The 26316-nt window shown below is 41.4% G+C and overlaps 1 protein-coding gene across 7 annotated transcripts in view; it reads left to right on the top strand.

The window, feature by feature from the left end:
- Window positions 1–26316, top strand: part of PTPRC (protein tyrosine phosphatase receptor type C) — an 846024-nt gene that overhangs the window by 774478 nt on the left and 45230 nt on the right. For all 7 annotated transcript variants that reach the window (XM_069641238.1, XM_069641237.1, XM_069641234.1 and 4 more), the window contains 2 exons: window positions 8192–8326; window positions 8440–8562. In XM_069641238.1, the coding sequence (XP_069497339.1) occupies window positions 8192–8326; window positions 8440–8562 (258 nt within the window). The remainder of the gene's footprint in view (window positions 1–8191; window positions 8327–8439; window positions 8563–26316) is intronic.

Genomic DNA, 26316 nt, shown 5'->3' with positions numbered 1-26316 from the left:
ACTGTCCAGGCAGCAAAGTCATAGCCCTATTTTTTGTACCTATATTTTGATATTTTGGAAAAAATACATCCCAGCACAGATTTGCAAAAGCATACTTTCAGGTCCTTGCTGACGCTCCTTGTGCACGTTTGCTGCAAACCAGTCCAGCAGTTCAAGCTGTAGAAGCAGGCAGAGTTTATTTCCCCTTCAATCATATCCCAATTTAGAAAATGTTAACACATAGCTGGTCCCTGGTGGCCATGCCCACTTTAACCTCATTGCCCGTTCCTGGTGGCTATAGCCCGTGACCAGATTGTCTGGACAATCTGGCCACTGTACATGGCCACAGGATATGTCTCAGGTACCATCCCTATTTTTTGCACCTCTCCTTGCAGTTAAGAAGCATTATCAGACATCAAATTGCAAGGCCAAAACGTGTAAATGCCCATTTAGGCAAGTTGGCACAGGGATTCCTGTACTCAAATCCTGAGGCTCTTGATTCTCTTTTGAAAATACATGTAAAGGCTCACGTTGTGAGTATTATGAGGCACTGAGGAGTTGCTTAATACCCCAATCCATTTATATGTGCCAGAAAAAAATACTCCCGGAGGCCTGCGCCTGTTAAGTTGACATTCTCAAAGTTTAATTACACAATTCACAGGGTGCCCCTCCTAATGACACGTGTTTCAGTCGATCGCCTTTATGAAATCAGGGCAAGTTCTCATACGTTATTCTAGATTCATACTCTCGAATTTCGCTTTTATCATGAGTCAGAACCCGTAACTGCTGCTGTCATTCGCTCCTGTCTGAGCCAACGCGAATGACAGCAGCAGTTATACCATGATAAATACGAAATTCGAGAGTAATGAATCTAGAATGATGTATGAGAACTTGCCCTGATTTGATAAAGGCGATAATAATAAAAATAATAATAATTTTGCATTTATATAGTGCTACGAACCCTCAGGTATTTGAGCGCTGCTTATTATTACCCATGGTGAGTGGTGCTCATTCATCAACCTCGGAAGGATGAAAGGCTGAGTTTGGCCCTGCTGGGATTTGAACCTGCGTTAGCAAGTTCTGCACGGTTGTCAAGGCGAGCGCTCTACTCGCTGTGCCACTTGACCGGCGATCTGCCGAAACACGTGTCATTAGGAGGGGCACCCTGTCGATTGTGTGATTAAACTTTGAGAATGTCAACCTAACTGGCGCAGGTCTCCGGGAGTATTTTTTTCTCGTATATTTTTGAGGTTTTTTGGCTTTTCGCCGCCATATTCCAGCGAGACGCGACAGGCAACAAAATTAGCATTACCAACTCAATATTTCACACGTGTAAGAAAAGGAACTAATGTAAAGGTGTCGCCGAACAGACCAGCTTTAAGACAAGAGCCTCGTTTTGTGATTGAATACCATTTATATTTGCCTATTACCTATGTCTTTTGGACAACAGCATTATTTCGCTTAGGTTAAGAATGTATGTTCATAATTCCTGCTTGTGAAATTTTAGATTCAATTTACTGCCCCTAAAGCTTTTATAGCAAAATGGTCAGGAGGCGCTTCCAATGATATTAGTTGTCAATGAAACCCTGACGTATGTGAGGTTTTATTATATTTTTGAATCCTCTGTTGTTCATTGGTAAGGTCTTGCCATTGCTTGTTTTGTGGGAATGTTTGCCAGGTCTCAGCGGTGGCGCTTATTTCTGAGCTACGGCACGTGTCTTCTCATACTCAAATTGATCATGATGTGGACTTTATTATTTTAATAGTCAGTAAACAAGCAGCACCACAGTGCTGCCAGGATTTCTGTATCTTGGACTGGCTCCTTGTTTTTCAAGATCACAACAAATAGGGCGGGAGGGGAAGCGCTAGTACACTGACAATGCAGGGTTCTCGAGTTCGTCATGCCCACACTCTGCTCCACTCAGCTGGCATGACATTGGCGTAGCACCACAATTGTATCAACAAGCAGATCTGCCCGATCAGGCTCAGTCGAGACCAACAGGACAGTCACCAATCAGCAGCACCATCACAGGGGAAAAGCAAGGGAAAAGACCACTCACTGCAATAGTCCATTACCAGGCAAGGAAAGCATTCATGTTCAATTTTCAGTGGAAAGATGGACGACATGTTTCACTGGCCAACTGTAGAATTAGAGAAAAATGGTACCGCTAATGAGGTGTTTAAAGAAGCACTTAAATATGTATCTTATTTCAACATGCAACCACTATATTATGTTATGCCATGTAATGTTGATTGGTATCTGTAAATTGCACATTTGCCATTGTCATTGCATTCATCACATTGAAGGAGATGGTGGTAGTTTTAGCCTTACCCCCATATATGTTTACACTGGGGGGAGGAGCCATGGGTGGTGGCAATAGCGAGCTTAACCTATGCAAGACAGACAATCTCCACTGTTCAAAATCCTTTCTGCTATGGCATTGTAAAGCAAGCTGCCAGAAACGAAAACTTAGGAGATACAATGCGCCAGATTGTCAACTTGTTTGTTTTCTGCAAACGAGGAGATGCAAAGGTGCACCAACAAGGTAGCTCCCTATTCACAAATGGCATCTAAATGTGCACATCATCGATTGACACGTTCAGAGGCCCTGTTTAGCTCATGTTTCACATTTGTGAAAATCGGGGCATGATGCTGGACACCTTATAGCGAATCCATAATTCACAAATGAGATGCACTTAAAAAATGTATAAAACAAGCATTCCCTTCTGCTTCTTTATGCAGGCACTGGGGATGCATAATGTATGCCAGGGCCATGTCTGACCTGGTCTTCTATTTTGTTAATGTTATGTAATGTAAAGTGTACATTACATATCATTAACAAATGTTAACAGCACTTCAGGACACAAGGGTTCTGGAGGGAGAGGCATGTTCAAACGAACTTCTGAAGGCAAAGTGGCCCGCACCATGGTATGAAAAAAAGACAATGGTCAAGGCTTTGAAATTAAACCTTTTTATTGATGAGCAACCAATGGAGAATGTGTAATGCTGACATGATATGTGAGAAGTAGCCTTGCCACTGCATTGTGAACTCTTTGAAGTTTCCTCATTACGTAATATGGGAGTATGACATATCGGCTGTTCGCATACTCTAGTTTGAATGGACTGAAGCATCTTGGAAGTTTCTCCTTTTTCCACTCACTCGGTTTCAGCCTTGGAACACTCACAGCTTTCCTAAAGTGTGGAATTCTCGGCTGGCTCTCTCTCGTTCTTCGCTTCCGCCGATCAGCCCCTTGGCCTTCCAACTTCCATAGCCTGGTCACATCAGCTCCGAAAGAGTTGCTCCTTCTCGTACCCAACCTCGTTCAGAGAGTGCCTGTGCACGCCACCTTTTATCCTGACAGGGAGTGTTAACAAGTGACAAGTGTGCATAGTTAGGATTACGTGCCTGTCTCTGCCTGGTCTCATTAAAGAGACAGAGCCATTGCAAGTCAGTAGAGGTAATATTCCTGACCTCATTCCTCATCTTCCTTGGCTCAGTAGTGTTGTGAATGTGAAGTGGGGGGGGGGAATTATGGGTGATGCAGTTTCCCATAAAGGGATAGGGGTTAGATGGGTGTGCAAAAAAAGATACCATGTCTCGCGATCAGCTGCTTCTTCCACACACATGTGGACCCCCGACCCAGTGGATCCACCCTCGCTTGTCCACTCCCAGGGTCGGGATCCAAAAGCAATGGCTTTTGCCTGGCCACCTGAGTACGGGATCCCCAGGGACAATGCTTTGAAACACCCTCTGGTTTTTCACAGGAACATCACATACCACACACACTAGCCTTTTTTTCCTCTGCTAATCTCTTTGTAGATATGAGGCCTATGTGGTGTTGTAAAGTAGACTACCTCAAGCTCCTGTAAAAGTACTAAGACAAAGAAGAAAATCAAGAACATAGCTAACACAAGGACTAGGATGAGGCGGAACACCAGAGCAATGCTAAGAAGGAATTGCAGCTGTACAGACTTCCACTGAGGTGTGGTCCTGCTTAAGCGATAAAGACGAAAGATGGACTGCCTGTTGGCGAGACACAGCCAACCAGGATGAGAGATTGTGAAGCCCAGGAAGCATGAAGGAGATTCTGAGAATGCCAGGAAAGGGCTGAGAGCAGTCTGCTCCCAGAATTAAAAGGACAATGGGACTCCTTCACCCGATGGTGTCTAGATTGTACTGTGAGGCTGCAGACAGTGAGGCGAATGCAAGAAGCAGCGTCATACCATCACCCAAGCCCGGTCAGGAGATCCGCAAGGCAAAGGAACTGAGATGTGGAAAAGCCCGCGCAGCACTCCGAGCAGGAGAAGGACCCCAGCAAGAACCGGCCATGCATCACCGAGACAAGGCAACAGTGTAGGCGCTGGGACGGGTAGGGGCCAAAGTTGTGGGAGGCACAAACCTTGTACAGAGAATACGAGCAAGTTTATCTTTCTCGTGTCAGTACTTTGTAAGCAAGACAGCCAAGGTGACCTAAAGAGAGGTGGAGAAAAATCAGGGTTGAGGACACAAACCCAAGTCATAAACCTCGTGGCAGTACTTGGCAGGGAAGTGATCCAAGTGGGCCAAGCCAAAGAAGAACAGAAACAAGGGTTGAGGACCCAACCCAAAAGAGTGATACGAGTCCTCTTCCTTGTGACAGTACTGGGGAGGGAAGTAAACCAAGTGGGCCAAACCAAAGAATAAGAGAAACAAGGGTTGATGACTCAAACTAAGAGCACAATACAAGTCATCTTCCTCGTGGTAGTACTTGGCATGGAAGTGGGCCAAAACAAAGAAGAAGTGAGAAACCATGATCGCAGACCCTCACAATACAAAGGAACTGAGATGTGGAGAAACTGGTGCAACACTCAGAGTAGGAGAAGGACCCCAGGAAGAACCAACCATGCATCTGGGGTGCAGTCAAGGTAACTGGAAAGGTGCAGGAGGCACAAACCTTGTACCGAGATTATGAGCAGTACTATCTTCCTCATGTCTGTACTTGGCAAGCGAGGCAGCCAAGAGGACATAAAGAGAGGGGGAGAGAAAGGAGTTGAGGACCAAAACCCAATTGAGTGATACAAGTTATCTTCCTTGTGGCAGTACTTGGCAGGGAAGTGAACCAAGTGGGTCAAGCCAAAGTATAAGAGAAACAAGGGTCGAGGACCAAACCCAAGAGAGTAATGCAAGTAATTTTCTTCATTGCAGTACTTGACAGGGAAGTAAACCAAGTGCGCCAAGCCAAAGAAGAAACGAAACATGGGTTGAGCATCCAAACCAAGAGCGCAATACACGTCATCTTCCTCGTGGCAGTACTTGGCAGTGAAGTGGACCAAGTGGGTGAAACCAAAGCAAAAGCGAGAAACGGGGATTGCGGACCCTCACAAAACTCAGAGTTGGGTGAATAGGACCAGTTATGACATTTGGGTAAGAGGTTTAATTGATGTGTTGATTTAGCTTGGTTCAAATAGTTCAGGCAAATACAGGGAGTCCAACCAGTTATGCTTTGGTGGTCTTAGTCTAATACCATTAGCTATGCAGTTATTATGGGGACAGCACAGAGAATTAAGCTCATAAGGTTATTGGAATACAAAGCATATATGTGTTTTGTACATAGGCAGAACTTAAAAGTAAACTTATATGTACTAGGTATACAGGAAGCATTAATAAATCTGCAGTTATTGTGGCAGTGCACACACTGATTTACTCTCCCTAAAAACTAGTGATGGAGGCACACAATGGAGCTATGCAGTAGTTAAGCAGGTGGAAAGTGGGTCAATCTATCATGCAAAAGTTTATGGGCGAAGCACTGTGACACAGCTTGTAATGTGTTTGGCATGCATGGAACTGCAAATAATGAAATCTGGCTGTATCTTGGGTTTGCATATATTGAGATAAACAGTTGTTGTGGACGCCTGTATAAATCCAAAGGAGTTCATCTAGCTATGTGCAAAGTAGCAGACAACACAGTAAGTGCCGGATTATCAAACATGCAAATTAGGCACTTTTGAAATAGTACACCTTTGTCGTACATAGAGTTTCACCAGGTTTGGTAAAAATTGAATAAAGTTTCTAAACGCATTTGCTCTAGGAATTTATAAATTTTAAGAATCTAGGAAGTAACCTTGAAGAAACGTCCACCTATTATGTATTATGTATGCACGAATGTATGTATGAGTGCATGTTATAATGCGGTGGTCAACATCAAGATCCATAGGAATCCTGAACATTAAATTGCTAAAAAGATTTGACTTCATTTTTTTTAAACCAATGTATTAAATGTTAACACATTGTAAAAGTAAAACAGAGATTTGCAAGTCTTACATATCTGCAAAGCATTAGCAAAGAGTGTGATATAAAAAAAAATAACATTTGACTTCTATGACGGATTTGGTTGATATTTTGAAACGTAGAAGGTTTGTCATGGCCTAGACGCTGCCCTTTTGGTGAAAAATTCTTTATATAATGAAAATGGTATTAAGAAAGCAAAAACACGCCGGTTTTTTTAGCCTTCTCCCATTCATTTCCCCATAGACAATCCAAATTTCTGTGCAGCGCACAGAAAAATAGCTGGATGGAATTGCACCAGGTACAAAACAACTTGGGCATGAAGCATTGACAAAGATTCTGTCCAGTAGTTGTTAAAATATTTTAAACTTTGTAGCTATATATGTTTTCCACAATGCATCAGCGAGGTTTTTCAGAACCTGGGTTAGCCGAAAACGTTAAGTGGAAAAAATGCCATTTGGAGGAGGAAAAAGGATGAAATGGCATCAGGCTAGAGGTGGGGAGAGGGAAAGAGGACACCATGTGAAATTTGAGAGTTGGGGGCCAAGTTCAGAGCTTGAATGTTTTCGCAAACCAGGGTTGTCGAGCAGGATTAGAAGCGATCATGAATGAAAGTGTGTTACATGAAGCAACAAGCGTTTGGAGAGAATGGGAGAGGGCTAGGGAGGGGACAGGGGCTTGAGGGTAGTGAGGGAGCATGGCAGGGGGTGGGGGCACTTGGTGAGTATATGGGAATGCAGGGTGGAATTTGGTATTTTGCGTGTGTCTTTTCCAAGAACTGTGGTTATTTGTCTGCCTTTACAGATAACCACGGTTATCTTTAGTACATTGAAAACCGCGGTTATTGGAAAAAACTTTTTTTTTAAAAGAGAGTGTTTAGAAAATGAGAGTAAGACAAAAAAGGGAAATTTACAGTGAGGTGGGGGTGTAATAGATGTGGTCGAAGGCTTTCGGCCATGGCTAATGGGCCCCAAAGAAACCTATTGGGGTCAGCATTGGCCAGTGTGACCAAAAGAAACCTAGAGCAATATGTACAATGCTCATGGCTAGTGGAAGAAAGCTATTGGGTACACATGTAAAGGGGCATCGGCCAAAGGCAGGAAAGATGGGTAGTGTTTTAAAAGATACGGTGGGCACAGTCGAAGGCCATGCTCACTTGGCCAGTGCTGATGGCCCTGGCTAGTGGGCCTGAAAGACATGAATAGTGGATCCAATAGAAACATATTGGGGGAACATGTGCAGTGGACATGGCCTGTAAAGAGTTTTGCTGCATTAAATCTGATCACGTTAACTGTCCCTTAACTAAAGTGAATTTCAAGGGTTTTGTTATACCATAGTTTATTCAAGGGCCACTAGTCATGGCCTTTGGCCATTGCTATCGTACCTGTTGCTCCAAAAGGTTTCTTTAGGGCCCAGTAGTCATGGCTGTTCATCCTTTGCCACTGTACATGTTCTACCTGTAGGTTTCCTTGGGGTCCACTAACCATGGTCTTCAGCCCTGCCTCTTGAGCACAGCCTCTGGCTTTGCCTACTGTATATTTTAAAATACTAGATTTCTTTCAAGCCCACTAGTCATGGCCTTCATTTTTTTAACAAATCTTGATAATAATTTCCTGTCTGTGGGGTGTGGCGTGACACAATTGTTGTTTGGACAATGTCTGCCAAATCCGTCATGCAAGTCAAAAGTTATTATCAATATCATTTTTGGATTTCCTATGGCTCATGTTACACACCTTAACTGTGTGCGGCAACTGCAGCATCATAATATATATCCCGCACCCATTTAATTAGGCATACTCACAGACTTCTATTGAAATATTTATTAAATACAACCTTAAGGGCCCCATGATGCAGATGTTTTACCTGCTTACTGCATTTGATTAAAACATTCTAAAGATTTCATATGTGAGTTATTCAAATAAATGTACTTATTCTTTCTATCCTAGGGATATTGGTCTCCAAAGGCAATCATCGCTGCACAAGGACCAATGAAAAATACAATCAACGACTTCTGGCGAATGATATTTCAAAGAAACGTCAGAGTTATTGTTATGTTGACCCCATGCACTGAAGAAAATCAGGTTTGTTGTCTATTTCCATACCAGTTGACTTTGATTGGTATTTTATGAATAAAATACACGAGTGAGGAGTAGAATTCTGACAACTGATTGTTTGTCACCTCTCCTTACTCAAGGGATCCAGTACAAAATATTGGGGAGATGGAAAAGAAACCTACGAAGACATTGAAGTGCAGGTGAAAGATGTGAACAAATCAGACAGCTACACAGTTCGATTATTTGAAGTTAGACATGCAAAGGTAAACACGTTATAATTGTTTCCTCAGACTATTATGTCTGTGACTGGTGTGAATTTTGCATATTTAGCCAAACTGTTATTCCTTAAACTTGTTTCCAAAATCAATTGAGAATTTTGAATGTTGCAATCTGTTTGCAAAATTACAATATTAATTGAAAATAATAATTGATATATTCTTCCTCTAATGCTGAGGCTTTTTTGGTCCTGAGTGCTCCGAAAAAAGGATAATACTCATTCACTGAAATTGTATTTTGGATTTCTCCATTAACAATAAAATGCGTACAACAAAAATTGTCTACCACATAATCTTCCCCCTTATAATCAGTCCATTCCCCCCAGTAAACATAAATTAGTAAAATAAAGTTAAAATCGGGACATAAAAACTGTTTTTCAGTAGTCATATGTTAGAATACTTGTTTATGTGTTTTTCTTCAAACATCTCATATTGAGAGCCCTGTCTATAAACCTCACCCGGATGTACTCGTCCGAGGCTCAACAAAGTTTATCAACATTGCCATGGCATCCTTACATACCACACAGGCATTTTGGTGAGGCTCTTCGACCAACTTGCTCCTTTAAAGAGTAGAAGTACATTTAATCGAGCCATCATTAATACCCTCTCACCTGTCTGCAAGTTCATACTACTAATAGGCACGGGACATGTCAGGTCTCCTTAACCTCAACGTACATGGCCAGTGAAGGCAAGGATGTTCTTTCTGCATCCATGGCCAATGCCCTCTGTCTAAACCACATTTCTATGGCTGATTTGACTTGTAACAAGTTCCCCATATGTATGTCTGGCCCACTTCCAACAGATGAATCCTCCCAAAGCTTATTTCCTTCCTTATACCAGAGATAGTTGTCCCTGTTTGCTGAGTCCCCCATCTCCAAGAAACTCATCACTGTATTTGGGTTATCAGAGAGCCATGGTTTTAAAATGGAGTAGAACGTCGGAAATCTGGTTTGTACTAAGGATGCAATACTGTAGCCCTAATCCTATTCTTAAAGCTCAATGTGGGCATCCCTGAGGTAAACCTAAAACTGTGTGCAGAAAATGTGACTGTGCTACATCCATAAGTGTACAGTTTCCATTCTCCCATATTTTGCTACCATATAGCATCTTGTAAGCGATATTCAATCAACACTACAGCCAAGTCAATGCCTAGTCTGGGGTGCTGAGGAAAACCCTTATTAATGTATTTTTATGTCTAGTTCAGTACTCTGGATGACCACCCTTGTATAACACCCCCCTCTTAGAATCCCCCTGACCCCACTGAGCCAAGAAGTAGGTTTGTTTTGCAAATTAAAAGGTTTATCTGAGAATTTAAACCATATATATATATATCACACTTTATAATAAATTAATATCTGATAGTACACTGAGACATATGGTGTGGATCCACAATGGGTAATGTTACAGTGGTACACTTGATTACTTAGGAGTAGTGTAGCGGATGAGGTAGCTGAAAATGCTTTATGGTTTCAAGGAAATGCAATGAGGAATAAAATGCAGTACAGAAATACTTGATATGATTTTAGCAAAAGATAAGATAATCACTTTTTCTCTGGCAATTCACCCTCCTCCCCTATGCAATGCAAGAAATGGAAGGAGATGGAAAGAGGAGCAAACAGTTCTCAGGAATGCAATCAAATACAATACGAAATTCAGTCCCCCCCCCCCCCCAGCAAGCTTAGAGAAACAGGTATGAGTTTTAAAACACAGTCCCAAGTGCTTTGAATGTGGTGGCAGTGAAGTGAGAAATATGCTGAAATTCTTTTAATTCCCTTTAGGAGGTTTAGGGTGAGTGAGAGATACCTGGGATGAGCTCAGGCTCACTTTAGCAATGATTCAGGGATGGTTATTAAGAGGCACACACATTTTTAGCAAAGGAAAGCACAAAGCTGCTATCTTTTTACAGGTAAAGAAATCAGGCCAAATCGCAAATCGCGGCAAAATTCGCAAGTGCGTGAATCGTGATTGCGGAAGAAGTATAGGGAGAAGGAAGTCAGTTCTAGGCTTGTTGGAAAGATTAGATTCTAAGCTTTCAGATGAAAGTTCCTAGCCCAAACGGTTCCAGAGATACGGACAATTAAATAAAGGTAGTTTTTCGGATTTAAAGTAATCTCAAAATGACAGGTGACAGCTTGCAGCTGCAGAATTGACAGATGACCCGATTTCTAGGAGGCTGTTCTACTTAGGTTGAAAAAGTTTGGATTAGATTATTTTAACTAAGAGATTGGTTCTGCACAGTTCTGCTAGGTACTCACAATATAAATTTGAAATAGGCCTCGCCACGGACCTGGTCAGGTTTTGGACTGGACTCCGGTTCTGGTCTCGGCACTTCACAGTGATCTGGGTCAGCTTTCTGGTTCTGCTCACAGCGGTCTGGGTCACTCTGGATCTCTGGTCTGGTCTCTGGCAATTGTTCTTGGCGAAAGAATTCAAACAGCTCGCCCGGCTGTGGAATAGTTTGCAAATGATTTTAAGGTTGCTGAGGCCTGCTGAGAAGAGTTCTCGGTTTGTGGGTTTAGGCCCTTGCTTTAAGTTCCGAAGTAAAGTTCTGGTCTTTGGAGATTGATGGATTTGAAGTCTGGATCTCTGGATGTGAAGTCGTCGGTCAGCATGCTCCGCAGCAAATGGAATTGAATGTCTCTACCTGTCCCAGCAGTCTCTTTTTATGTGTTTTGAAAATGGGTGTGTTCCTGGGCCTAGCTAAGCCTGCCCCTCTCTACTTGTCATTGGCCCAATTCTCCCCTCTCCCATGATTGGGGGAAGGAAATGGATTTTCATCATGATGAGGTCTGTTTATGGGTCAGAGGATCCTCCCCTGGTCAGTTTGCCCACAAATCTATATTTGATTCAAATACATCTTTCCCAGATATACAATTTGTTGAAATTACATGTGCACATTATATATTCCTTATGGTCCATGCTTGTCCGCCTCTGATCTTCCTGGGGGCTTGCATTCAAAAATGACAACATTTTGCGCTTTTTAACTGGTTTTGCAATATCGGACATTTACCCAAAATTACACACTTGTGCGCAAGGAGTATGGACATTAATTGATGAAGTGTCAGATTTTTAACATGCAGACATTTGGAGTGAGACCCTATTTTCCGCTAGCAACCCCCCAGAATACACCACAGGGTCCTAACGCCTCTCAAAATGTTCACAGAAAAATCACAAAAATAATGATATTACTTATATAATTCTGACAAGTCCGCACTAAGAGTTATCTATCTTTTTAAAATTATGCCCTGGTCAAAAAGGGGTGTGGCTTCCCCCATCACAGGGTGGAATAACTGGTTTATCCACTTCCCCCAAGCTCAGCTGCTAGCAGAGGCACCGCCCCTCCCAGTTTCCCCTAAGAGGAAGCCACTTTACGACACCCCAAATATAACATTTGCCTGAGTCAAGGGAGTTGCATTGTTCTGTTCCTTCCAGTTCCCAGGTGCTCCACCCCTAATCTAATCAGAGAGGTGACAACTCCTTTTGGCAAGGGGCAGCAGGATGCAGCTAGGCCTGGGAAGAGTGGCTGAACAGGTTTCTCCTGTCGGGGGTAGTTGTCAGGCAGAATCCAGTTTCACTAAGCCAGGTTTCAGCTAAATGTCACTTTTTGTTCCCAGTTTTCTACATTCAAATCAAACTGACAATTTGTACCTTTACATTAAATAATTACTTCCTTCAAGTCATTTCAGAATATGGTTTTACATTCTTCCACCTCTTAGCATGTCTTTCCTTGGTCTGGTTTTGTTTCATTTGTGCAGTTTTACACAAAAGTCTGGTGGTTTTAAAATGCCGGCTTTCTGATAGTGGTGAGTACTGGTAATGCAGGAGTATCGGAGAGGTGGGCACCACAAGTTATTTTCTTCTCTTTCTTTCTTTGCTTAAATCATATATATAAAAGATTCACCTTCAGTGTCAGGTAAAATTGGAGCTGCCAGTTTAAATCTAGTCCTATAGCACAAGGACCTTAATAAACTGCAAATGAAGAAACAAGGCAACTCTGCCTTATTAAAACTGGCGCTTCTCAGATGGCCTTTTTTATAGGACTGCAAATTTTCAAAAAATTCGATTTCTTCTTCGATATCTTATTTCAATAAAATGTGAAAAGTCAAATATATCTGTGTATTTTTAGACAGGAATGTTTATTCACATTCTCATGTATTAATTCACATTGCACTGTGTTGGGCGATCAAATTTTGCCTTCAATATACATTCTGCCAGTGCATTTCGGTTTGAACCTTCGTCAGGGCTGTATAAAGGCACTTGATTACATCATCAAGCTAGTCATAATTATGTATTCATTAATTTAAATACACTTCACGGTTTGAAAACAATATATTAACAAATTCACACATACCATTTGGATTGTCCCACGTATATGTAATAGTTCCGCCAGATGAAAAATAAACAACCAACAAAAGCCATTTAGTTTCTACATTATAAGTTTTGTATGCATTAATTTCTAAGATAGAAACCAGTCCTACCTGATTGCTTTGAAGGCGTTTTCTCTCTAGTTTCGCAGCTGTGTGTGTTTAAATGCGTAACGAGGCGTATATGTCCATAGTCTTTCTGTTGAAGAGATAGGCGGTTTAGACAACCATTCTAATGTTGCTATATCTAATCTAGAGCACGGCGAGTGTTCGCCGATGCTTACCTGGAGTTCCAGCGTTGTCCTGCGGTCTGTAGAGAGACGTGTACGCGCAGGCGTCTGTGTGTTTCATTTAAGCGTTGTCATGGAGACGGATGCGAGGTGCCGTGGTCCAACCCGGTTGTCGGAGCACGTACGCCTCGTGCCCCACCCCCGGGTGGTAACCCTGGGGCGGGGATGTCTCCATGGCAACCTCTGTTCCACTATATGCAAATGGTCGAGCTGTCAATACCTATGTTTAACTCCAAATTCGGATAGCTAGACATACTATTTGTGATTACACATGGGTTCCTACAGTACGTTACGTATATTGCGTAATATATGTGCTATATTGTTATTCATTTGCAGGTGCAAGCAGCAATCATTCACCCAGAGTGATTTCTAAACAATTAAAACATGCATAAATTCTTCAAATGAGGTATAAATGTTAATCCAAGTGTCTAGATAAATCGGTCTCATGCATCAATGCCTGGAGTACATCTAAGGTTATCCAGCGTCTGTAAGTACATATGTAAAATCGGAAATTCTAAATTACAAAAAACACATATAGTTAATCTCTTCATTCATTCCTTTAGGCATTAAAGAACTCAAACGGTCAATCCAGAAGGTTTCTCGTTGATCCATTGTTTTTTGGAAGTTTTCATGTGGATCTCTCTTTTCCACTATCTCTAGGATAGCAAAACGTATTTGTGGCAAGTTATGTTTCTTGTCTTGCCAGTGTCTGGCCACAGCCGAAGTTTTGTTATTATTGCGTATACAAGATCTGTGTTCGTTCCATCTTGTTTTTGCTGTTCTCACAGTTTGGCCAACGTAGTGTAAACCACAGGGACATTTTATAGTGTATATCACGTTTTCAGAGTCACATGTCCCGAAACCTTTTAATTTTATGGTTTCTCCTGTATACGGATGTCTCAAGGTATCCCCTTTCATTATGTAGCCACAGTTGTTACAATTCAGGCAGGGAAAGGTACCACATCTTTTCGTAGTTTTCTTTTTGTGTGCTGGTTTGGTTTTTACCAGTTTATCCTTAAGGTTATGGCTTCGTTGATATGCGAATACCGGAATGTCTTTAAATAGGTGTTCTACTCGGTGGTCACAGGTCATTGTGTTCCAATGTTTTTTGATGATTGTCTTGATGCGGTTACTCTGTCTTGAGTATTTTGATACAAAAACTAAGGGAGATTCATCATCCTTTTTGATTTTTGTTTTCAGTAGGTCTCCCCTTGTCTGTGTTTCTATACGTATTTCCGCTGCCGACACTTCTTCTTGCTTGTAACCACGGTCAAGGAATTTCTTTGCCATTTCTTTGATCTCCTTTTCGTACTCTATTGGATCGCTCACCAATCTTTTCACACGAAGCATCTGACTGTATGGTAGATTTTTAATGAGGCTCGGTTGGTGAAAGCTTAGTCGTTGTAGTAAATTATTCCGATCCGTAGATTTACGAAAAATGGTGGTCTGATATCCTGTGTTTGTTATTCTGATTTGTACATCCAAGAAATGTATGTTTTCACGAGAGTATTCGTATGTAAACTGTATTCTTCTGTCTATGCTGTTCAGGTAATCAAAGAATTCAAGTAGTTCCGATTCGCTACCTTTCCATATTCCGAATATATCGTCAATATATCTTATCCAAATCCCTAGCTGTTGTTGCCACCGTTGGTTAAGTAGAACGTTTTCAGTTTTAAATTTGTGCATAAATGAGTTAGCGTAAGAAGGGGCCATAGTGGCTCCCATGGCTGTGCCAGCTACCTGTAGGTAGTAATTATCTTTGTATCTAAAGTACGAGTTGTTGCCAATGAACTCTAAGAGTGCCATTATAAATTCTTTTTGTGCTCCTATTTCATCCGCTTTAAGAAGAATCCACTCAACTGCTTCATTTCCTAGATCGTGTGGGATTGACGTGTATAAGCTTTTAACATCAATTGTGAAGCAAATGTTTCCAGAGTCAAATGGTGTTGAAATCAGATGTTGCAAGAAATGGGTGGAATCTCTGATATATGTACTTGTTTTTTGTATAAGGGGTTGTAGGAAGTAGTCCACATATTTACCAAGGGGTTCTAGGATGCTGTTTATCCCTGCGACGATAGGTCTGCCTGGTGGTTTTACTAAATCCTTGTGCACCTTTGGGACAGTGTAGAAATGTGGTATCCGAGGATATGAGTTTGTCAAGAATTTCTTTGTATGATGGTTTATCCATGCCAGTTCCTCTGCTTTATCCAGAAGAATTCCCAAGTTTTGTCTGATTTCTGCTGTTGGGTCATTAGCTAGTTGTGCATAGGTGTTGCTGTCTCTGAGTTGTCTTTCGCATTCTTCATTGTAGTCCCTCATATTCAGCAGTACTAGACCACCACCTTTGTCTGCAGCTCTTATTGTAATGTTTGGATCACCATATAGATCTTGTATGAGTTTTAATTCATGTGGCTTCATATTGCGTCTAGTTTTAGGCTTGAAATGTATTTTTTCAAAATCTCTCGTTACTTGTTTTTGAAAAATATCTATTGATGGAACACTAATTGGAGGGATAAAGGTGCTTTTACTTCTGAACTCTTTCAGATCTTCTTTTTCCTTTATGCCTTCAGTTTCTAATTCCTCAAAAAATACTTTTAACTTCATTTTTCTAATTAGTTTGTATAGTTCAATTTTAGATTCAAATAAAGTACTGTCATATGTTGGCACAAAGCTTAGGCCTTTTTGTAGTGTCTGCAGTTCTTGGGTCGTCAATATCCTTGTTGACAAGTTTATCACAATGTTTTCTTTTGTTGTAACCTTGTGTTCGGTTTCCCTCTTTGTCTTTCTCTTCCCCCTTCTTGTTCGCCTCTGCCTTTCTCTAAAAAAGCTGTTCTTCCTCTTGTTGAAGCTTCTGAGTGTCTTGTGTTCCCTGAAGTTGTTGGCAGATTCTCTTCTTCTACATTAGTAGACTCTCTTTCTATGTCTGTTCCTGAACTGGACGTTTCACTAATGTTAGTAGGTTTAGGTTTTCTTATTGGAGGACCATATTTGTCCATCCAGGTATAGACTTCATCCTTTAAATAGTCGTATGTATCTCTTTTGAATTTTCGAATCTTTTTTGTTTCAAGCTCTGCCTTGTATTCAGCTAGTTTGATATTTATTTCTTCCAAGATTGTGTCGACCTCTTCCCTATTTAATGTTGTCACAAGTTCTTTTTCTATCTCTTGGATTTCATTGTTGAGATCTACTAGATTATTTGCTAATTCTTGGATAGTCAGTAGTATGAGGTCCAGTGAGCATTTATTTAATATGGCCTCCCATTTCTTAACAAAGCTCTTGCTCTCTTTGCACAATGTCAGTCGTAGTTGTATTCTCAGCCCTCTTGGGATCCTTTGACTCTTGTGGTATCTCCCTAATGTGATTGCATGCAATTTGCGATTTATTTCCTTACGTATCAGATATTCCAATTGTTTAATTTGTTGTTTGGGATCTTGTGTCTTCTTACTGCTTGCTCCAAATCCACTGTCTTTGATTAACCCGAGGATTGTTTCTGCTTCTTCTGTTGTAAAGCCCAACGTATCTGCTCTATTACTAGTCAGTGCTTCAATCTCTATGAATGACATTTCTTTTTTTATTTTTTTATAATCTTCTTTTGTGAGAATTGTGGGATAAGTGTGCCTCCGCCTCAATTGTGCTGAGAGAGAAAAATTACAGGAGTATCGGAGAGGTGGGCACCACAAGTTATTTTCTTCTCTTTCTTTCTTTGCTTAAATCATATATATAAAAGATTCACCTTCAGTGTCAGGTAAAATTGGAGCTGCCAGTTTAAATCTAGTCCTATAGCACAAGGACCTTAATAAACTGCAAATGAAGAAACAAGACAACTCTGCCTTATTAAAACTGGCGCTTCTCAGATGGCCCTTTTTATAGGACTGCGAATTTTCAAAAAATTCGATTTCTTCTTCGATATCTTATTTCAATAAAATGTGAAAAGTCAAATATATCTGTGTATTTTTAGACAGGAATGTTTATTCACATTCTCATGTATTAATTCACATTGCACTGTTGGGCGATCAAATTTTGCCTTCAATATACATTCTGCCAATGCATTGCGGTTTGAACCTTCGTCAGGGCTGTATAAAGGCACTTGATTACATCATCAAGCTAGTCATAATTATGTATTCATTAATTTAAATACACTTCACGGTTTGAAAACAATATATTAACAAATTCACACATACCATTTGGATTGTCCCACGTATATGTAATCGTTCCGCCAGATGAAAAATAAACAACCAACAAAAGCCATTTAGTTTCTACATTATAAGTTTTGTATGCATTAATTTCTAAGATAGAAACCAGTCCTACCTGATTGCTTTGAAGGCGTTTTCTCTCTAGTTTCGCAGCTGTGTGTGTTTAAATGCGTAACGAGGCGCATATGTCCATCGTCTTTCTGTTGAAGAGATAGGCGGTTTAGACAACCATTCTAATGTTGCTATATCTAATCTAGAGCACGGCGAGTGTTCGCCGATGCTTACCTGGAGTTCCAGCGTTGTCCTGCGGTCTGTAGAGAGACGTGTACGCGCAGGCGTCTGTGTGTTTCATTTAAGCGTTGTCATGGAGACGGATGCGAGGCGCCGTGGTCCAACCCGGTTGTCGGAGCACGTACGCCTCGCGCCCCACCCCCGGGTGGTAACCCTGGGGCGGGGATGTCTCCATGGCAACCTCTGTTCCACTATATGCAAATGGTCGAGCTGTCAATACCTATGTTTAACTCCAAATTCGGATAGCTAGACATACTATTTGTGATTACACATGGGTTCCTACAGTACGTTACGTATATTGCGTAATATATGTGCTATATTGTTATTCATTTGCAGGTGCAAGCAGCAATCATTCACCAAGAGTGATTTCTAAACAATTAAAACATGCATAAATTATTCAAATGAGGTATAAATGTTAATCCAACTGTCTAGATAAATCGGTCTCATGCATCAATGCCTGGAGTACATCTAAGGTTATCCAGCGTCTGTAAGTACATATGTAAAATCGGAAATTCTAAATTACAAAATACACATATAGTTAATCTCTTCATTCATTCCTTTAGGCATTAAAGAACTCAAACGGTCAATCCAGAAGGTTTCTCGTTGATCCATTGTTTTTTGGAAGTTTTCATGTGGATCTCTCTTTTCCACTTTCTCTAGTATAGCAAAACGTATTTGTGCCAAGTTATGTTTCTTGTCTTGCCAGTGTCTGGCCACAGCCCAAGTTTTGTTATTATTGCGTATACAAGATCTGTGTTCGTTCCATCTTGTTTTTGCTGTTCTCACAGTTTGGCCAACGTAGTGTAAACCACAGGGACATTTTATAGTGTATATCACGTTTTCAGAGTCACATGTCCCGAAACTTTTTAATTTTATGGTTTCTCCTGTATACGGATGTCTCAAGGTATCCCCTTTCATTATGTAGCCACAGTTGTTACAATTCAGGCAGGGAAAGGTACCACATCTTTTCGTAGTTTTCTTTTTGTGTGCTGGTTTGGTTTTTACCAGTTTATCCTTAAGGTTATGGCTTCGTTGATATGCGAATACCGGAATGTCTTTAAATAGGTGTTCTACTCGGTGGTCACAGGTCATTGTGTTCCAATGTTTTTTGATGATTGTCTTGATGCGGTTACTCTGTCTTGAGTATTTAGATACAAAAACTAAGGGAGATTCATCATCCTTTTTGATTTTTGTTTTCAGTAGGTCTCCCCTTGTCTGTGTTTCTATACGTATTCCCGCTGCCGACACTTCTTCTTGCTTGTAACCACGGTCAAGGAATTTCTTTCCCATTTCTTTGATCTCCTTTTCGTACTCTATTGGATCGCTCACCAATCTTTTCACTCGAAGCATCTGACTGTATGGTAGATTTTTAATGAGGCTCGGTTGGTGAAAGCTTAGTCGTTGTAGTAAATTATTCCGATCCGTAGATTTACGAAAAATGGTGGTCTGATATCCTGTGTTTGTTATTCTGATTTGTACATCCAAGAAATGTATGTTTTCACGAGAGTATTCGTATGTAAACTGTATTCTTCTGTCTATGCTGTTCAGGTAATCAAAGAATTCAAGTAGTTCCGATTCGCTACCTTTCCATATTCCGAATATATCGTCAATATATCTTATCCAAATCCCTAGCTGTTGTTGCCACCGTTGGTTAAGTAGAACGCTTTCAGTTTCAAATTTGTGCATAAATGAGTTAGCGTAAGAAGGGGCCATAGTGGCTCCCATGGCTGTGCCAGCTACCTGTAGGTAGTAATTATCTTTGTATCTAAAGATTAGTGAAACGTCCAATTCAGGAACAGACATAGAAAGAGAGTCTACTAATGTAGATGAAGAGAATCTGCCAACAACTTCAGGGAACACAAGACACTCAGAAGCTTCAACACGAGGAAGAACAGCTTTTTTAGAGAAAGGCAGAGGCGAACAAGAAGGGGGAAGAGAAAGACAAAGAGGGAAACCGAACACAAGGTTACAACAAAAGAAAACATTGTGATAAACTTGTCAACAAGGATATTGACGACCCAAGAACTGCAGACACTACAAAAAGGCCTAAGCTTTGTGCCAACATATGACAGTACTTTATTTGAATCTAAAATTGAACTATACAAACTAATTAGAAAAATGAAGTTAAAAGTATTTTTTGAGGAATTAGAAACTGAAGGCATAAAGGAAAAAGAAGATCTGAAAGAGTTCAGAAGTAAAAGCACCTTTATCCCTCCAATTAGTGTTCCATCAATAGATATTTTTCAAAAACAAGTAACGAGAGATTTTGAAAAAATACATTTCAAGCCTAAAACTAAACGCAATATGAAGCCACATGAATTAAAACTCATACAAGATCTATATGGTGATCCAAACATTACAATAAGAGCTGCAGACAAAGGTGGTGGTCTAGTACTGCTGAATACGAGGGACTACAATGAAGAATGCGAAAGACAACTCAGAGACAGCAACACCTATGCACAACTAGCTAATGACCCAACAGCAGAAATCAGACAAAACTTGGGAATTCTTCTGGATAAAGCAGAGGAACTGGCATGGATAAACCATCATACAAAGAAATTCTTGACAAACTCATATCCTCGGATACCACATTTCTACACTGTCCCAAAGGTGCACAAGGATTTAGTAAAACCACCAGGCAGACCTATCGTCGCAGGGATAAACAGCATCCTAGAACCCCTTGGTAAATATGTGGACTACTTCCTACAACCCCTTATACAAAAAACAAGTACATATATCCGAGATTCCACCCAATTCTTGCAACATCTGATTTCAACACCATTTGACTCTGGAAACATTTGCTTCACAATTGATGTTAAAAGCTTATACACGTCAATCCCACACAATCTAGGAAATGAAGCAGTTGAGTGGATTCTTCTTAAAGCGGATGAAATAGGAGCACAAAAAGAATTTATAATGGCACTCTTAGAGTTCATTGGCAACAACTCGTACTTTAGATACAAAGATAATTACTACCTACAGGTAGCTGGCACAGCCATGGGAGCCACTATGGCCCCTTCTTACGCTAACTCATTTATGCACAAATTTGAAACTGAAAGCGTTCTACTTAACCAACGGTGGCAACAACAGCTAGGGATTTGGATAAGATATATTGACGATATATTCGGAATATGGAAAGGTAGCGAATCGGAACTACTTGAATTCTTTGATTACCTGAACAGCATAGACAGAAGAATACAGTTTACATACGAATACTCTCGTGAAAACATACATTTCTTGGATGTACAAATCAGAATAACAAACACAGGATATCAGACCACCATTTTTCGTAAATCTACGGATCGGAATAATTTACTACAACGACTAAGCTTTCACCAACCGAGCCTCATTAAAAATCTACCATACAGTCAGATGCTTCGAGTGAAAAGATTGGTGAGCGATCCAATAGAGTACGAAAAGGAGATCAAAGAAATGGCAAAGAAATTCCTTGACCGTGGTTACAAGCAAGAAGAAGTGTCGGCAGCGGAAATTCGTATAGAAACACAGACAAGGGGAGACCTACTGAAAACAAAAATCAAAAAGGATGATGAATCTCCCTTAGTTTTTGTATCAAAATACTCAAGACAGAGTAACCGCATCAAGACAATCATCAAAAAACATTGGAACACAATGACCTGTGACCACCGAGTAGAACACCTATTTAAAGACATTCCGGTATTCGCATATCAACGAAGCCATAACCTTAAGGATAAACTGGTAAAAACCAAACCAGCACACAAAAAGAAAACTACGAAAAGATGTGGTACCTTTCCCTGCCTGAATTGTAACAACTGTGGCTACATAATGAAAGGGGATACCTTGAGACATCCGTATACAGGAGAAACCATAAAATTAAAAAGTTTCGGGACATGTGACTCTGAAAACGTGATATACACTATAAAATGTCCCTGTGGTTTACACTACGTTGGCCAAACTGTGAGAACAGCAAAAACAAGATGGAACGAACACAGATCTTGTATACGCAATAATAACAAAACTTCGGCTGTGGCCAGACACTGGCAAGACAAGAAACATAACTTGGCACAAATACGTTTTGCTATCCTAGAGATAGTGGAAAAGAGAGATCCACATGAAAACTTCCAAAAAACAATGGATCAACGAGAAACCTTCTGGATTGACCGTTTGAGTTCTTTAATGCCTAAAGGAATGAATGAAGAGATTAACTATATGTGTTTTTTGTAACTTAGAATTTCCGATTTTACATATGTACTTACAGACGCTGGATAACCTTAGATGTACTCCAGGCATTGATGCATGAGACCGATTTATCTAGACACTTGGATTAACATTTATACCTCATTTGAATAATTTATGCATGTTTTAATTGTTTAGAAATCACTCTGGGTGAATGATTGCTGCTTGCACCTGCAAATGAATAACAATATAGCACATATATTACGCAATATACGTAACGTACTGTAGGAACCCATGTGTAATCACAAATAGTATGTCTAGCTATCCGAATTTGGAGTTAAACATAGGTATTGACAGCTCGACCATTTGCATATAGTGGAACAGAGGTTGCCATGGAGACATCCCCGCCCCAGGGTTACCACCCGGGGGTGGGGCGCGAGGCGTACGTGCTCCAACAACCGGGTTGGACCACGGCGCCTCGCATCCGTCTCCATGACAACGCTTAAATGAAACACACAGACGCCTGCGCGTACACGTCTCTCTACAGACCGCAGGACAACGCTGGAACTCCAGGTAAGCATCGGCGAACACTCGCCGTGCTCTAGATTAGATATAGCAACATTAGAATGGTTGTCTAAACCGCCTATCTCTTCAACAGAAAGACGATGGACATATGCGTCTCGTTACGCATTTAAACACACACAGCTGCGAAACTAGAGAGAAAACGCCTTCAAAGCAATCAGGTAGGACTGGTTTCTATCTTAGAAATTAATGCATACAAAACTTATAATGTAGAAACTAAATGGCTTTTGTTGGTTGTTTATTTTTCATCTGGCGGAACGATTACATATACGTGGGACAATCCAAATGGTATGTGTGAATTTGTTAATATATTGTTTTCAAACCGTGAAGTGTATTTAAATTAATGAATACATAATTATGACTAGCTTGATGATGTAATCAAGTGCCTTTATACAGCCCTGACGAAGGTTCAAACCGAAATGCATTGGCAGAATGTATATTGAAGGCAAAATTTGATCGCCCAACACAGTGCAATGTGAATTAATACATGAGAATGTGAATAAACATTCCTGTCTAAAAATACACAGATATATTTGACTTTTCACATTTTATTGAAATAAGATATCGAAGAAGAAATTGAGTACTGGTAATGCAACCATTTTTGGGATTAAGAAAATGAATTCCCCACAGTTCTGAGTTGCTTTTGGCAATCAGCATTGCCATTCCCAATGGTTTCAGGCTACTGTGTGTGTAGCCCAATGGTGGTTAGGCAGTGCCCTCCTGTGCTCACAACATAGGCAAATATGGGTGGCAGCCTATTCCTCATGTTTTCCCTGTGCACTCTCTGGGGAGTTCTGGCCATCATGATATTTTCCATGCCAGTACTGCACAGTTTTATGGTAGGGCTTGTATGCATGGGTAAAAACATCCCACAAGCCACCCCCTCTTGCGATGGCCATTCTGTCCTTTTGCTGATGGAACTCGCAAGATTTGGGATGTTCGCCTCTTCTTCCAATTCCATGGATGGCACAGTTCAGCATCTTTTCCTCCCTCCAGTCGATCAATCAGTTCTCCTTGCTGGCCCTGATGGGAGGATTGGGCGGTACCCTGGGCCCCTTGGGTCTCTGCTCCCGGTCCCCGGTCGTCCTCCTTGGTCAGTCTCCATGGTTTCATCTCTCCTAGGATGATAAAGCAAAGCGGCAATACACATTTCTAGACATTTTTCCACCACTGTTAATGGTGTGGCGAACATGTACATTTTATACATCCAAATGCATTTTTCAGTCTATTTTAAAAACAATATATAACAGGGCACATTTGCATTACGTTACTATATTTTTGATATGTGGAATATTTTAGAGTTTGAACTGACTTACTCTGCAGCGGCCCCCTCTGGTATTGCAGAGGACTCCTCCAGTTGTTGCAGAGTTTGCCTGGGATGGCAACAATTTAGCTGATTTATATGGACCCACTTGTCTTCCCCCTCTGCCAAACCGCCTTTGGGGATGCAGATCTTGTAGGCCACAGGGGAGATTTTGTCTATAATTTCAAACGGTCCCTTCCATGTAGGCAAGAATTTTCGCTGTTTGGCCTGGTTCCTTTGGAAATTGTATAGATAGACCCGATCACCCACCTTATATTCCTTTCGGGTAGTTTTTAAATCATAGTGGGTCTTCATGCTCTCGGCTGATCTTTCTAGATTCCGCTGAGCATAGGCAAAAGCATGCTGAAGGTGTTTCCTTAAATTCTCCACATACTCATGAGTTGTGGAGGCATTTATCAACGTTTGCTCTTGGGTTCTGTAGAGCAAATGCTGGGGATGCACCATCTTGCGTCCAGTCATCAACTCAAATGGTGACATTTTGGTTGCAGATGAAGGGGTAGATCTAATGGCCATTAGGACCAGAGGTAATCGGATATCCCAACTTGGCCCAGAATCTGCCACAAAGTTTTTTAAGATGCTCACAATGGTTCATTATATCTCTCCACTGCTCCAGAAGAAGCTGGCCTGTAAGCAATATGTAGCTTTCTTTTGACCCCCATTATCTCCCACATCTTTGTCATTACTTCACTGGTGAAGTGGCTACCTCTGTCTGACTCAATCCTTTGAGGTAGACCAAAACGGGAAAAGATGTGGTTAATCATCAGGGCAGCTGCTGTTTCTGCCTTGCAGTTTGGGTCTGGGAGACATTCCACCCACTTGGTAAACAAGCATGTAACGGTCAACATGTACTTGTTACCTCTAGACGAGCGAATCACAGGGCCTACAAAGTCGATTTGCAAATCTGACCATGGCAGTGCCATCCCCCTCTTTTGGAGAGGCGCACGGTGTGTGAGGTATGATGGCTGAAATTGTGCACACACAAGACACCCCTTCAAGTATTGGTCGAGGTCCTGCCTCATGTGTGGCCAGTATGCAACCTCTCTTAAGATTTCCAGTGTTGTGTGAAACCCCCTATGACCGTCGGTGGCCGCATCATGGGCGTGACTTAACATCAGGCTTCGGAATGAGGTAGGAACCACCCACTGATCGTGGCCAGCTTTGGATTTCCTTACCAGCAAACCGTTGCAATTAAATCAGCATCAGGGGTCTCCTTACTCCATTGTGCAGTTGAAAGATCATTGTGAGCATTTGTCTGGGACCTAGTGATAGCAGTGACCTGGATTTCCCCCAATAGGGACTCTATTTCTATTAGATCCTCTTGGATGGCCCCGGTTTTGGCCAGCTGATCAGCTAAGTCATTTCCAGTTTTGTCTGGTCCCTCTACTTTGGAATGACCCTTGATCTTTTTCCAGTAGATGGTCATCCCATTCGATGTGACCAGATCATCAATGTTTTGGATTAACTTCCCATGTTTCAAGGGTTTGTAATTAGCACATAACATGCCTCTGGTTTTCCAGTTGACCAGGTGCTCCACGAACCTGTTCCGTACATTATCCGAATCTGTGATTATGACCAGTTCGTGCACTTGATGCTGGACAGCAGTGAGGATGGCCTAATGCACAGCCATCAATTCTGCCACCTGACTACTTCGGGGACCAATTTTGTATCCAGCCTAGGGTTCTGGGAACTCCTTCACCCATGCATTCCCTACGCCAGCCACCAGTTCTTTCTCCCCGTCGTTGTGAACATGGTAAGAGCATCCATCCACATAGACAATGGGCATTCCCTCACACTTGTCTTCTTCAAAGACTTTGTGTGGGGAATTAAGGTATGCCTCCATGTTGTCCTTGATTTTTAGACTTTCGTCCTCGAGACAGTTTTCTCTGGCACAATCATGCAAGTCAGCCAGACCTTGCGCGAGGGGACTCTTCTTGTTTTGGCCATATCTGACCTACACAGGAAAGCCTTGCATTGACAGAATCCAGGAAGTAATTCGGGAATTACTCACATTTCCGGCCCGGAGTCTGTCACTTTGGAGGTATTGCAGAGGCTGGTGTGGAGTCTCCACTATGATGTGTTCCCCCTGGATAAACGGGCGGTAATTCTTCAATGCCCACACCGTTGCCAGGAGTGCCTTCTCACAATCGTTGAATTGTTCCTCCACAGAGGATAAAGTTTTGCTCGCATAGGAGATTACTTTATTGACCTTGTCATGCTTTTGGTATAATACTGCCATTAAGCACGTATTAGAGAACCCCGTCTCCAGGAAGAACTCCTTGTTTCTGACAGGGTAAGCTAGGCAAGGCGCTTGTGAGAGGCTTCTTTTGAGTTGTCTTACCGCCTCGGATTGTTCTGGACCCCATTCCCACTTGACCCCCACCTTCAAGAGATGAATCAGGGGTCTAGTGATCTCTGCGTAGCCTTCAATGAACTTTCTGCTGTAATTAGTCAGTCCAAGGAGGCTCCTTAGTTCCCGCAGAGATGTGGGGTCTTTCAGTTTCTGGAGTGCTTCCGCTTTCTTTTATTGGGGACAGAGACCCTGA

Source organism: Ambystoma mexicanum, chromosome 1q (genome assembly GCF_040938575.1).
Source record: "Ambystoma mexicanum isolate Mex_15411 chromosome 1q, UKY_AmexF1_1, whole genome shotgun sequence".
NCBI lineage: Eukaryota > Metazoa > Chordata > Amphibia > Caudata > Ambystomatidae > Ambystoma > Ambystoma mexicanum.
This window is presented reverse-complemented; position numbering and strand designations above follow the sequence as displayed.